The sequence below is a fragment of the Mesocricetus auratus genome, unplaced genomic scaffold (genome assembly GCF_017639785.1).
Source record: "Mesocricetus auratus isolate SY011 unplaced genomic scaffold, BCM_Maur_2.0 Super-Scaffold_4256, whole genome shotgun sequence".
In the NCBI taxonomy this organism is placed as follows: domain Eukaryota; kingdom Metazoa; phylum Chordata; class Mammalia; order Rodentia; family Cricetidae; genus Mesocricetus; species Mesocricetus auratus.
In genome coordinates, this window is record NW_024429182.1 from 80698032 (window position 1) to 80712973 (window position 14942).

At 45.1% G+C, this 14942-nt stretch overlaps 1 protein-coding gene across 9 annotated transcripts in view; it reads left to right on the forward strand.

The window, feature by feature from the left end:
- Syt17 (synaptotagmin 17) overlaps nucleotides 1-14942 on the forward strand; it is a 70774-nt gene that overhangs the window by 37870 nt on the left and 17962 nt on the right. For all 9 annotated transcript variants that reach the window (XM_040755788.1, XM_005075623.4, XM_040755808.1 and 6 more), the window contains exons 6-7: nucleotides 7931-8051; nucleotides 9550-9705. In XM_040755788.1, the coding sequence (XP_040611722.1) occupies nucleotides 7931-8051; nucleotides 9550-9705 (277 nt within the window). The remainder of the gene's footprint in view (nucleotides 1-7930; nucleotides 8052-9549; nucleotides 9706-14942) is intronic.

The window sequence follows — 14942 nt, forward strand, 5'->3', positions numbered from 1 at the left end:
ATTTATTTATCCTACTCTTGCCCCTAAGAGACACATCTCTCTTATTTGAAGAAGGGATGGAGGCCCCACCTGCCTCTGCAGGGGTCTCCAGCACACACCTGATCTGCCTACCTGGGAAGACATCTTATAGTTCCCACTGACCAACTCAACAATAACAACTTGAAATTGCCTGGGGTGGGGTTATTTATAAAAGAGAGTCTTAATTCATTTTTAAAAGCTAAGTTCCTTTATTACTAATAACAAGTTATTTGAAACTTTGTGATGAAGTTGAGGAATTTAAGACCTGAACAGGAAAGACCAAGGGGACTGGAGTGAGAGACTCCTGCATTCTATCCCATCTGTTGGGGGGGGGCAATTTCCCTGCAATGTTTGTCTACAACAGGATAAACTAAACAAAATCCTACTTACATTTTAAGATCTGTCCCCAGTTCATCCTTCTCCAGGAAGCCTTGGTGGCCACATCCTGCTGAGGGTAGATTAAACTTCAGGCTGACTAGTGTGCCATGGGCCTTAGGATGCCCTTTTAAATGGAGGTTAAGTTCACATGATATTAATGTGGTCATTTAAAGTCTATAGTTCATCGGCATTGGTACCCACAGTGGCATACAATCAAATTCCTGAACATCCCATCACTCAGACAAGGCTCTGTATCCGTGACGTGGTCACCCTGCATTCCTGCTCTTCTCAGATCCTGGAGAGCACTACTGTGCTCTCTGTTGCTGTGTTACTTCTCTTGTTGCTGTGACAAAATGCCTGCAGAGAGCAGCTTGAGGAAGGAAGGGTTGTTTGGCTCATCACCCGAGCTCCCAGACAGTCATGGTAAGAAAGGCCTGATGGCAGGAGAGAGAAGCAGCTGGTCACATAGCATCTGTATTCAGAGAAGAGAGCAATGAATTCTGGCCCTCAGCTTGCTGTATCAGTCTGGGACCCCAGCCCATGGGCTAGTACACCCCAAACCTAGGGTGAGTCTTCCCTCCTCAGATAAACATCCCCACAGACACACCCATGAGTATATCTCTTAGGTGACTTAAAACTCAGTCAAGTGGACTGTCAAAGTTAACCACCACAGTTTGTATGTTTTATACGTTAATGGGATCATGCAGCACATGACCTTTTGTGTCAAGCATGTTTTCCAGATCCACCTATGTGTAGCATGTGTCAGTGTTTCATTCCTTCATTTATATTTTTAATTTAGTGTGAGTGTGTGTGTGTGTTCATCTGTGTGCACATGCATACACATATGTACCACACACATGTTCGAAGGTTGGAGGACCACTTCCTCCCATCATGGGTTTCAGGGATGGAACTCAGGTCCTCGGGCTTTCACGGCAAGCACTTACCCACCAAGCTGTCATGCCAGCCCTCAATGCTTCTTACGACTGAAGCGCATTAGGTTTTACACACACACCATGGTGCTTCTCCATTTACTGATGGACACTGGGCTTTGGGCTGCTGTGGATAGCACTGCATGAACAGCTGGTGCAGATTTGTCCGGTTCTCTTCTCTTTTGGTTTTAGTTTTTTGTTGTTGTTTTGAGACAGGGTCTCTCTCACCATGCAGTCCACGTTGGTCTTGAACTCATGAGCCTCCTGCCTCTACCTCCCAAATGCTGAGGTTCCCCTACCTTAAAGCCTGGCTCATGGATACATTTTTGTGTGAATATCTGTTTTCTCTAGTAGCAGAATTGCTGGATCCCATGGTGGCTGTGTATCAAAACTTTGTATGTATGAATACAGTGTATATGTGACTGTTGTATGTGTATTGAGTAAATACATGTGGGTGGTGTGTACGCACATACATGGGAAGTCCAGGCGTCATTTCTGGGGGTGTCCCTCTTCCTGAACCTGGGGCTCACCAATTCTGGGCCAGCTAGCCAGCAAGCTCCAGGGACCCACCTGTGTCTGCCTCCCCAGCAGTAGGATTACAACAGTGCTGTCTGCTACCTTTTATATGGGTTCTGGGGATCCAAACTGTCCTCATCCTTGCTTAGCACTTTACCCACCTCACCGTCACCTGGCTCCCGTGTTGAGAGTCAGACAGTTGAGTGTTTTGCGTTTCCACCAGCTATGGCCAGGGTTCTAATTTCAGGACATCATTTCAGTGCTTGTTATTTGCTGCTTGTGTGTGTGTGTGTGTGTGTGTGTGTGTGTGTGTGTGTGTGTGTGTGTGTGCACATGTGTTTGTACATGTGTGCTCATATGTGCTCATGTGTTTGTATATGTGTGTAGGTGTGCTGAAGAACGTAGTCAGTTTTCTCCTTCTGCCTTGTGGGCTCTGAGCTGTCTCACTGGTCCTGTTTTTCTGCTTCTGTATATTCACTTGTTTTTTTTGATGGGAGCCATGCAGGTAGGCATGCAGTCCCTGGTGCCGTGACATGTTTTTCACCTCTTATCCCCTAGTAGACTGTGTTTGGCTTGCTGAATGCCTATGATTGCCCTTTAACTGCCAAGATTAAAGAGAGGAGAAGAGCTTGCATCCTGCCTATGTCATTCGTAATATGAATGGCATGGTTTGCATGGATTGTTTCATTTGTAATGTGGGGGCCTCTAGAGTTGCTGGAAGGACAGAATAACAGCCATACACGGGACTGAGCCTGGCCTATGCTGATGTCTTACTGACAGTTTGCTGTGGTGGTCACGACCATGACACTGCCCTGGGCTGAGAATCCAGGAACTATTGAATGAAGGTTATTAAATGAATCATTGAGCCCTCTGTTCTGTTAGCCTTCTCTTTAGTTCTCACTAACTGTCCCCCAGGCTGCACATTGATCCCTCCCGTGATGAGCAAGCAGAAGAGCAGCTGGATCAATGTGCATATTTCTCCGGAAGCATAGGAGTGGATGCTATGGTATTGGTGTGGGGTGGACCTGGGAAGAAGAGGGAACAGTAAGCTTGAAGGCTACAAAAGCAAGAGAATCAAAGAGCTTTGTTTTATTTAAGGCAAGAAATGACTATAAAGGGTCTGAGTCCAGGAAGCTTTCTCGGAGGGTTCAGTCAGTGGCCCAGATGAGGGAAACATCAGGTCTCTCTGGTCCTGAAGGTGGCAGGAAGGACTCAAGAGGTCCCTGGGTACTGAAGGTTCAGGAAATGGCCTCCTATCCCTTCCCACTTCCTAGAGAATGGCCAAGGCTGAGCAGGCTCCCATGATGACAGTCACTGAACAGCTTGCCATGGCTCCCATGGATGTCTCGGGAATCCGGCTATGCCACACCCCCGCCATCTTACCCTTCATTTTGTTCTTTAAACACATTTTATTCTTTAAAATAAAAAGAAAGTTTATTCTTTCATGTTTAGGCAGCTTGACTGACTGAACTATTAATCCCTCCCACCACCACCTCCCCAGCTCCATATAGAAGGCATTATGAGTCTTGTACATTTCAGAAGGAATGAGGGAGGTGTTGTTTTGTATTATAAACCTGGGAAGAGGAAAATTCATGAGAACCTGGATGGCTTTCCCTAGCCTGGATTCCCCTGGAATCTCAGCCTTATTGACCAGGAAGATAGATGCACCTGCAGGGTCAGATGCTAAGGATGTGTGCCCTCCAGGCCCCTGAGAACCAGCAGGAGGCCACTAGCAACTATGTCAAGAGCCCTTGGCTTTTTTTTTTACTTAGAATTTTTTTATTTAAATTAGAAACATGAATGCTTCACATGTCAATCCCAGCTCCCTCTCCCACCCCTCCTCCTTTGTCCCTCCACCAGCCTCCCCAGCCTCCCACCCCATCCCCACATCATTCCCCAGGGAGGGTGAGGCCCTCCTTGGAGGGATCTCCAAAGTCTGTCATTTCATCCAGGGCAGGACCTAGGCCCTTCCCCATGTGTCCAGGCTGAGAGAGCATCCCTCTATTTGGAATGGGCTCCCAAAGATCACTCATACACAATGGTAAACACTGATCTACTACTCAAGGCCCCAGTGATTTCTGTGGCCTCCTCACTGACACTACATTCATGGAGTCTGGATCAGTCCCCTGTTGGCTTCTCAGGCATCAGTCTGGGATTCAAGAGCTCCCCCTTCTCTGGTCAGCTGTCTTTGTGGGTTTCACCATCATGGTCTTGACCCCTTTGCTCATCACTCCTCCATCTCTGTCACTAGGTTCCAGGAGTTCAGTTCAGTGTTTAGCTGTGGGTATCTGTCTCTGCTTCCATCAGTCGCTGGATGAAGGTTCTAGGATGGCATATAAGGTAGTCATCAACCTTACCATTAAGGAGGGGCTATTAATGTAGTCTCTCCACTATTGCTTAGTTTGCCAGTTGGTGTTATCCTTGTAGATCTCTGGAGATCTCACTAGTGTCAGCTCTCTCCTCAAGCCTATAAGCTCAGGGGTCGCGTAACTAGTTAGCCTTGGCTTATCTTATGACCCAGAGTACCCAGTTTAGCGTTCCTCTCTTGAAAATCTGACCCTCCAGGCCAGGGCAGGAGAAACCTGAAAGAGGAAAGATAACCAGGGACTTAATGATAAAGGCAGGTCTCACAAAACAGGTAATGGGAGGTGTTAAGGAAAAAATACCCAATGATACATTTGTTTCCAGTCCTGAGGTGGAAAGAACCGTTATACTTGCTAGGCAAACATTCTACCACTGAACTACATCTCCAGTCCCATCAGAGGCACTATGTGTGTACACACACATGCATGTACGTGAGCACACAAGTGGGTATACATATTTGTGGGTGTACATGTTTGTGTGGTTATGCACTTGTTTGTAGGTGTGTACATGCTTGTGCACATACTTGTGTGGGTGTACCCATGTTTGTGGGTATACATACATATTTGTGTGTATATGGGTGTATACATATTTGTTTGTGTGTATGTGTCTGCAAGTATTTGTGTGTGTGCATTGTGTAGATGTTTTTATAGGTGTGTACATGTGTATGTACCTGTTTGTGGGTACACATGTGTATATGTGTACATATTTGTGTGCATGTATAGTATGTATGTTTGTATGTGTATATGTTTATGTGTTTGTGGGTGTGTACATGTTTGTGTAGGGGTGTAGATGTGTATATGTTTGTGGGTATGCATGTTTGTATTTGTACAAATTTGTATATATATGAGTACGCACCTTTGTGTGGACGTATACATGTGTGAAGAGTGTCTGTGTTTGTGGATATACACATTTGTATGTGTACACATTTGTATAGGTGTGAGTATATGTTTTATGTATATGTATGTGTTTGTGTGGGTACATACAAATATTTTTCTCATTCATGCTCTATCTTAGTTTTTAGTCAGGACCTCTCACTGAACATAGGACTCACAGGTTGAGCTAGGGTGACCTGTCTACCAATGAGCTCCAGGGAGCCTCCTGTGTCTGTGCCCCCCACCCCCCAGCACTGGAGTGACACATGTGTCACCACACCCAGGTTTCATATGGATGCTGGGGATCCAGAGGCATACCCATATGCTGGGGAAGAGATACTTTACCACCAGAACAGTCTTCCCAGTCCTCAAACAACACTTTAAAGCACAGTCAATCAGGCTTAGTCTGGGCCATCCTGACGGCACTGGGAACACAGCAATGAGATTTTGTAGCGGGGCAGAGCTTGGGCTCAATCCTCACCCAGGACCATGATGGAATATGACTGAGGGGTGCCTCCGAAGGAAGAGGGACTCTGTCTAAATCAGCCTTGCTGAAGATTGACCAGGCAACTGGGGACGGAGGAACCTGAGACAGTGAGAACTCAGATCTTGATAGCAGGGATTTGGGGCCAACAAGAGGGCACACAGGGCAAGGGTGCCCCCAAACTACTAAATAAATTAACAAAATATAATGAGAAAAGTAAGGAGGGGTTCTTGGTAAGTGAAGTGAGCAGGCCCTTTGGTAAAACTGGCTTTCCACAAGTCAGTACACAGATGGCCCCAGCACTAGCAGGCCTTCCTGTTTTTCAATCAAAGCAAGAAATCCTATTTTTTAAATGTGACATAGCTTGGTCTTTGAAAGTACTTAATAATTAGTAACTGTCTGTTTGAAAGTGACGTAAGCCAAACAAAATGCACCAATGGACCCCAAGTTTGAAATCTGTAGTTAAGTGTGAGGTTGTTTCTTGTTTATAGGCTAAGTTGATCCATATAGGATCTGGTTTTGTAGTTTTGTGTTTGAGATCAGGTTTCACTCTGTACCCTGGCTGGCCTGGAACTTCTTATGTAGACCAGCTTGACCTCAAACTCATGGATATTTGCCTACCTCTGCCTCTCAAGTACTGTGATTAAAGGCATGCACCACCATGCCCAGGCCATATAGAAATCCTTTTGTGATAAATGTTGTTTTAGAATTGCCCCTTGCCATCAGTTTTCTTAAAGGAGTAGACAGAGAACGTGGATGGATACACGAATGTATGCATGAGTAAGTAGATGGATGGAAGGGAGGATGAATGGGTACGCACATGTATTCATGAGTAAGTAGATGGATGGCTGGGAGAATGGGTACGTGCTTGTATGTATGAGTAAGAAGCTGGATGGATGGGAGGATGAATGCATACATGTATGTATGCATGAGTAAATGGATGGATGGATGGATGGATGGATAGATGGATGGATGGATGGATGGAGACACACATGTATGCATAAGTAAGTAGATGGATGGATGGGAGGATGGATGAAACATCTTTAGAGACACATTCTGAATTATCACTAATAAAATGGTGTATATCTAGGAGCTACTTAAGAATCATATATGGGGCCAAATGAAGATGTGGAAATCTAGATTGACCATGAGGTAATCCCTGAATCTGAGAGATAGTATGTAATGAGGTTCCTTGGATGTTTTTTACTTCTAATATGCCTAGAAGTCAACAGTATTAAGAACGCTTATTTTAATGCCCTGATCACCTAAAGATGCTTGGGGGGGTGGGTAAGCAGGTAAGATTACAACCTACTTGGGACTTAGTTTAAAACATTCAGCTAATTTTTATAAGCAGAGGTAAGTATAGATAAAACACCATTTGGCAAAAGTTTATGATTAACACAGTTGGTAGTGGGTACATGGAAAATGATTCACTACTCTGAAGTGGATGACTTTTTTTACATTTTTTTACAACAGAGGCATGGAAATAAAGGTTCCTATTTTCTAGGCAGCATGGAGTCCTCTGTCTTGGGTACTTGTGTAGATTTTTCATAAGTATGATAGCCCTGACATAGAGGAAAGGGATGCTCTTTGGTAAGAGAGGTAATGTGCTGAGCATGGTTGTGGTAAGGGGTGAGCTCTGTTAGCTATGGGTTATGAATGGTATCTTCCCAAGAAACTCTCTGCTGGTTACTAAGTGAAGTAAATATTGTTGCCTCTTGGACTCATCATGAGGATTAAATTGGTAGTTATATGTAAAGCACTTAGCTTAGCACATGGGCATCATTTCTGTTGTTGCGATGTTGGTTGTTGCTGCTGTTAAACGTCCTAACAAAACACAAAAAAACACTTTCTGAGATAGACAAAATAATTAGATGCAGAAATTACAAGAAGTCAAATATGGCTTAGTCGGTGAAACACTTGTATTCCTGATTATCTGAGTTCAATCCCCAGAGCCCCCATAAAAATTCTGGGCATGGTAGCACATGTTTGTAATCTCACCATTGGGGAGACAGAGATAGGAGAATCCCGAGGCTCACAGGCCATCCAGTCTAGCCTAGTTGATGAACTCCAGACCCATGAGAGATCCTGTGTCAAAGGAGATAGATAGTGATCATGAGGATGACACCCAAGTTTATCTGTTCTCTTGCTTCCGTGAAAACTCACACATGTGCACATAAACGTGTTCCCCCTATGTGCACACATACATACACACCCATGCAAAAGAAGTACAAGAAAGAGGCACCCACTGTCAACTTGCCTACCCTCAGTCACTTACTTGTTCATGAGTTTCAGGAATCAGCTTCTTATACAGGGGGCACAAAAGGAGGAAAACTAACAAAGCAACCATGGGATTTTCTTTCCTGCAGAATGAAGTGGAGTTGGGGGAGCTGCTTCTGTCTCTAAACTATCTACCAAGTGCAGGGAGACTGAATGTGGACATCATTCGAGCCAAGCAGCTCCTGCAGACTGATGTGAGCCAGGGTTCAGGTACGGCAGAATCCCATCATCCTCCATATCTCTAAGGGGTTCTCTGTTGTTTGAGGGACCCAGTTTTTTTGTGTTCTGGATGCTATTGTTGGTGGACAGCATAAGGGTGCCCACATAAGGGTAGACAGCATCTAGAACTAGAATGCTAGTTCAAAAAGAAAAAATAAATGATCAGCTACGTGTTAGGATGAAACAGGTCATCTTGGGAACCTGTAACCAGGCATGACAACTTCTGAAATCCATCTTCTCTTTGAACTTACAAGTCAGTGAGAGGTACCTTGCTTGTCCTATACCCTATGCCTGTAATGCAGATGCCATGCTCTAGGTGGCGATAGTAACTAGGCATTCTGATAGGCAAGGAAGAGGGGCCCAGCCCAGGGGAGGGGTTGCAGCTCATTTCCTATGTACCATAATTCTTTATAAATCCCAGCTCTGAAAGAGCTACTGTGTTGTCTCCTTCCTAACAAAGACCAGTTCAAACACATTTTTTTAAAAAGCTGACACTCCATTCCATCTGTATGTAGTTTCTTCCATGACTGCTGAGGATGCCATTATAAAAGAAGCCATGGTTGCTAGGCTCTCTCCCTTTAGCTCGGTGGTAGAAATGCTGTCTCACCACCACCACCACCACCACCCCCAGATCCAACAGCCAAAGGAAGTTTTTTTTGCAATGAGGTGACAATAACCTGCATAAATCCCTTTCTAAACTATAAAATGACCAAAGCATGGCAATCCTAATTCTACCTTCGCTCTTCTCCTATGTGTGAGCTGTGTGAGCCCACTGGTCTGCAATGGCTTTCTGCTTTTGAATAGCCTCCAACCTGGTTCTGCCTCCACCAGCTAGATCTTGAGCAACTCATTCCTTATCTTTAAACCTGCAATTTCCCCCCATTTCTAAGATGAACACAATGCCTAAAACATGGGGAGGAGTTCAATAAGTGCTAGGAGTGTAGATAAAGAGGAACAGGAATCAGGAGATACGAAGACAGATGTGGAAGCCATGGATGGGTAACAGAACAGTTGGATACAAGGAAGAATGATTAAATGAAAGTAGGGGTGGATTGATTCCTGTATTAATAAATGGGTAAGTGGTAAGATGAATAAATGAATCAGTGGGCAGAATGATAGAAAAAACAAAAAGAGCTCAGTAGTAGAGCCCTTGCCTAGTGTGCAGGAGGCTCTGGGCTCCCTCCCCAGCACTCAGACTATATAGAGATGGAGAGGAGATAGGTGCTTACTCTGTTACATAGATAATAACTTGGATGGAAGGATGGATGGATAGACTGGTTGTCAGATGTATGTGTGGACAAAAGAGTACATGAGTGATTGTATGGATGGATAAATGAATTGGTTGAGAGGCAAAAATTATGGATGGGTATATGGGTGGATAAACGGGAGAATGGGAGAATGACAGGATGGCTGGGAAGTTGAAGAGATAGTGATGGCTAGATTATGTTTCTCATCTCCAGTATTCTACAATGTTGTATCCAATCCTCAGACCCATTTGTAAAAATCCAGCTGGTACATGGACTCAAGCTTGTGAAAACCAAGAAGACATCATTCTTAAGAGGCACAATTGACCCTTTTTACAACGAATCCTTCAGCTTCAAAGTTCCCCAGGAAGAACTGGAAAATGCCAGCCTAGTATTCACAGGTAAGACTAAACATCCTAGACCCTGAGGAAGCCCTGGTGAGGCATGTTCAACTTGTTGCATAAAAACTGAAGGCAAGCTGGGCGGTGGTGGCGCACGCCTTTAATCCCAGCACTCAGGAGGCAGAGGCAGGCGGATCTCTGTGAGTTAGAGGCCAGGCTGGACCGACAGCCTCCAAAACAATACAGAGAAACCCTGTCTCGTAAAAACCAAAAACCAAAAACAAAAACAAAAACCTGAAGGCATCTAGAGAGATACGCCTAAGAATCTGGTGTCTGACATTCAACTACCTAGATTTGAACCCCCTTCCTATCCATAAACTTAGACAATACCCATAGAGCCTAAACACAGTTGTTATGTCATTGTCAGAAATCTAACTCAAGCTAGATTCCTTGAAACTGCCACATAACCGAGGGCTTTGGCAAGTAATTTAACTCCCTGGGCCTCAGTTTACTCATCTATAAAATATTGATAATATTAGCTCTTGTGTTATAGGTTTGCTGTGTTGAGTAGATGTTTTATAACCCTTAAATAATATCTGATACATATTATGACAGCTTTGATGGTGATGGTGGTGGTACTGATGTTGGAGATGGTAGTGGTGACAATGATGATGGGGATAATGATAGTGATGGTGGTGGTTATGAGTCAAGTTGCTAGGTTTAATATAAGTATAGAAGGCTGGGTGGTGGTGCACACCTTTAATCTCAGCACTCGGGAAGCAGAGGCAGTTAGATCTCTGAGTTCAAGTCTAGTGTAGTCTATAGAAGGAGGAAACTGTATTATAAAAAAACTTAAGTGTGTGTGTGTGTGTGTGTGTGTGTGTGTGTGTGTGTGTGTAGAAGAAAGCGAGGTCACCTGACTCAGAAAGGACAGTTGTAAAAGGCATGGAGAATATAAAATTTAAGTACAGGTGTCATATATATGCCACGGTGTCAGGGCTACTTACAGCATCATCAGGGAGCTTGAGAATGTAGCCAGTGACCATGCCTCATCCCCAGAGACTGGAACAGAGTGCTGGGCCTGGGGACTACAGCAGGTCCTCACCACAGTCTTGCTGTCTGGGTTTCAGTCAACCACAGTCAAATGAAGTACAAAAACACTCAATGGAAAAATCCCACAAACCGTATTCACAGAACCTGGAGGGCAGTATAGAGATGTAAGTGTTCTAGTTCCTTATTGGTCGTTGTTCATCTCTTACCCTGCTGTGTTTATAAGTTAAACTCTTATCACAGGTATGAATAGGAAATAACATACAGAGTTGGAACTGTGAACTGTTAGGGGTGTCCACTGGGCCTCTCGGATTGTCTTCCTACAGACGAAGGGGGTGTACTGGATATATATAAAGATATGAGAAAGTACCCCCAGATACTTCTAATGCACAGCTAAGAGTGGGAACTACAGCTGGCTGGCATTGTACCTGAAAGGCTTTGGCTGGAACAGTAGCAGAAATGTGGATGAGTGCCTTTGGATCCAGACAAAGCCACAACCCCCCTACAACTCCACGGGTCTCTGACTTGCTTTATTGGCTGATTGAGGGAAGAGTGCTATTGCCTCCAAGCCAAGGATCTGAATTCCAGCCCAGCCCAGTGTTTCCAAACACTTCTTAGGGAAAGTCAGGTTGATCTGCAATTTAAGCATTTGCTGATACTCCCTGGGGAAACCTGTAATTAGACTGGGACTGGGGGCTGGGAGCTCTGAACAGTTTCATTCTCAAGGAGGAAGAACGCTTCTGCCTTAAGTTAGGTGATTTTTTTTTACGCTGAGGTTTAAAAAAAAGGGGGGGGGATGATTGCTGCTTTCCTAACCTCAAAACACATGGTTCAGGACCTTTCTAGAAAATCCACAAAGGTCCAGCTTGTAAGGCAATGTGAGTTGGCCAATGAAGTGATTGTGAGGGAGGAGGAGGAGGGAGGGAATTGAGGGAAGAAGGGAGGAAGGAAAAGCTAGGAGAGGTAGAGGAGAGAGGAAGGGGGCAGGAAGAAGAGGGGAGGAAGAACGGGACTCAGTTCAATGCATGAACTTAGAAATAGTTCTCTATTACCATCCACCCATTCTACTTCTCTGTGTAGAAAGGGGGGCAGGGAATCTACAGGAACCGAAAGAAAAGACCTAGATGTCTGTGCTCCTGTGTCCCCAGCAGCACCCACAAACAGCTAGGAGGAGAGCCACCCAGATGTTATCCATGCAGTGTCCAATAGACCTAGAAAGGAAGCCCTTTGGATACCTGCTACAACATGAAGCCTGAAATCATGTGCTATAGAATGAGTCAGCCAGAAAAGGAAAAGCATCATATAGAGTAGTCAAAAATCTAAGAGAATGGGGGTCTCTGGGCTAGAGCCCTCTGACTTTCACATGCATCAGACAACGCAAGATCTAGCCAAGATGGCACATGCCTTGATGCTGGTGCATAGGAGATGGAAATAGGAAGATTGTGGGTTCTAAGCCAACTACATAGTTTCTAGCCTCTAGACTTGTGAGCCAAATAAATCTCTATTCTTAATAAATACCCCAGCAACAGAAAGCAAATTAAAGTGTAGACTTGTTTTGGGGTTGGGGAGGGGCTCTGACCCAGGCTGGCTTCAAACTCACCACCTCCTGCCTCCCTTCACCTCTGCCTCCAGAGTGCTGTGGTTACAAACAGGTGCCACAACACTGATCCTGACAAGGACTGTTTAAAAGCCTGATGTCCAGAGCTTGGCTCATAATTATCACACCTGCCATGGCATCTATCTCTCAAAGCTCTGGGGTGGCTCTCTTGCACAAACTATGTCAGCCGGACTTGGCTTAGAGTCCACTCTGCTCCCTCCCACCCACTGTCTGTTGGAAGTCTCCCAGGCCCCACTGTGAGAGCGAGTTCCAAGGCACCTGGTCTGTGTTTCATAACTGCCAGTCTTTCTGCAGCTGGAGCACAGACTTGGTTAATTGAATCTGCTGCAGCAGTGAGATGGGTGGGGAGGCAATGGGTACAGATCAAAGGAAGGGATGAGGCTCTAACATCCTCCCTGGAAAGAGCCAGGGGTCAGATGGGCACCAGATGGCATGCATGAAAAGTGTTTGGTTTGAAAAGTCAGGCACGATGGTTCATGGATATAATTCCAGCATTGGATGGTACTGGGGTCTCAATGACCAGCTAGTCTAGACAATCACTGAGCTTCACATTTAGTGAAAGAAGCTGTCTCAAAAAATAAGGTAGAAGACCAGATGGAAGATGGTGGCACAAGCTTTTAGTCCCAACACTGGGGAGACGGGGACAGACAAATCTCTGAGTTCAAGGCCAGCAAGGACTATTACGTGAGACCTTTAAATAAATACAGTGAAGTGATCGAAGAAAACATCTGACGTTGACCTCTGGCCTCCACACACACAACTCAGCATGCACATGTAAACACACACACACATACACACCTGCGAATGAATGCATACACACATTTGCACACACACCTTCAAATGCATACACACACATACATACATACACACCACACACACACATCAGGTTTAGGGACCAGGCTTGTGGAAAGCTGAACATATCCTTGAAGGAGAGAGAAGGAAGCTAGTCTGAGACAGACATGGCTGTTTTAAGGTGCCGAGGTATTATAGGTTTATTCTGGGGCACAAATGTCTCCCCAAAGTTTTGACATACTTCTCTGCAGCTCCCACTTCTCCTCATGCAGCTGGTTTCATGAGCACAAACCCTGTGAGTCCTGGAGAGAGGGCTACAGGCTGTGCATGCTATGGTGTGAAAGGAGATGTCGTTCGGTTCAGATTTCACCTGTGCCACCTAGTCCGTAACACCAGACAAACGATACACTCTTTCATACCTCAGTTTCTCCTCTGAGTTTCTAATTCAGCATTTTATAGCATAAGCCTTGAGTATGCTTCACACACAGCTGATACTTAAGACTTACCAGATGCAATAGTGTTGGTGCTGATAATGCTGCTGCTGGTGGGGATGGCGATGCTGCTGTGTTAATCATAGTGATGATGATGGTGCTGGCACTGATGCTGTTGTTGCTGCTCCTGGTGTTGTTGTTGCTGCTGCTGATGTTGCTGCTGGTAGTGATGATGATGCTTATGCTGTTAGATGGCCCTACCATAGAAGGATCAGACCCTGAATTATAAAGACTTGGGATGAATCTTGAGTCCACCGTTAGTCAGCTGTGACTTTAAGCAAGTCATTCTACCTCTCTGAGCCCAGCTTCTTCACATGTAAAATGTAGCATATTGTTCCTGTTATAGAATTAAAGCCACCGGGCAACGGTGGTGCACGCCTATAATCCCAGCACTCAGGGAGGCAGAGGCAGGTGGATCTCTGTGAGTTTGAGGCCAGCCTGATCTGCAGAGAGAGTTCTAGGACAGCCAACACTGTTACACAGAGAAACCCTGTCTCAAAAAAAAAGGAAAGTCACTTGACAACTCCTCTGTTGTTTTATCATCTCAGTGTGTGAGGGAGCAAGTGCTGACACTTCAGAGATTCATAGCTCTGCCCAGCTGGCTGAAGTTGCTGCCCCAGCACCTTTCTTGCCTAATCATTATTACCCCAAAGTTATCAGCTGGTACCATGTCCAGAAAATGACATATCCTACGCCAGCCCAGCTGCAGAACCAGACCAGTGTGGCCTCCCACAGCATCCTGACTTGGCAGTGCGTGAGATGGGTCAGAGCAAGAGCTGGCATCTACACTAGGCTCCAGCCCCAGATCTGCTCATGAGCAGCAAGAGCTGAGTGGGCAGCTTGATGCCCTCAGTCCAGCCAGAGGATCATGAAAGCCACGCTGGCAACCAGAGACTAGGGAAGCTCACCAAGGGAGAACTGGATAAGGGCCCCCATCAACCTGTGTGTGGACTCCAAGCTCAGTGGAAGTAGATATGATCCTCAAATGGTATAACTAAGGCTTTGAGAGGGTGGATTATCACCAACTCCTCCACTGATCCCTAGGGGACATACCCAGGGTAGACCAAATACCATATCACAGGCATTGAGAATTGAGCTGATGGTGGAATAATGTCACACAGAAAGCCAGATAGAACTTGTGACCTAAAACCAATTAGTTTAGTTGATTAAACACCAGCATATTAATAGGGATCAAACAAGATCCAGGGTCTTTTAGTGTTCAAATATATGTTGTAACAATCCAAAATGACTTCATTAATAAAGAGCCAAGAAAATCTGACAGATTCCTAGGGAAACATACAATTGATGGTGCATACATAGCACCACCCAGATGCCAGGATTCCCCC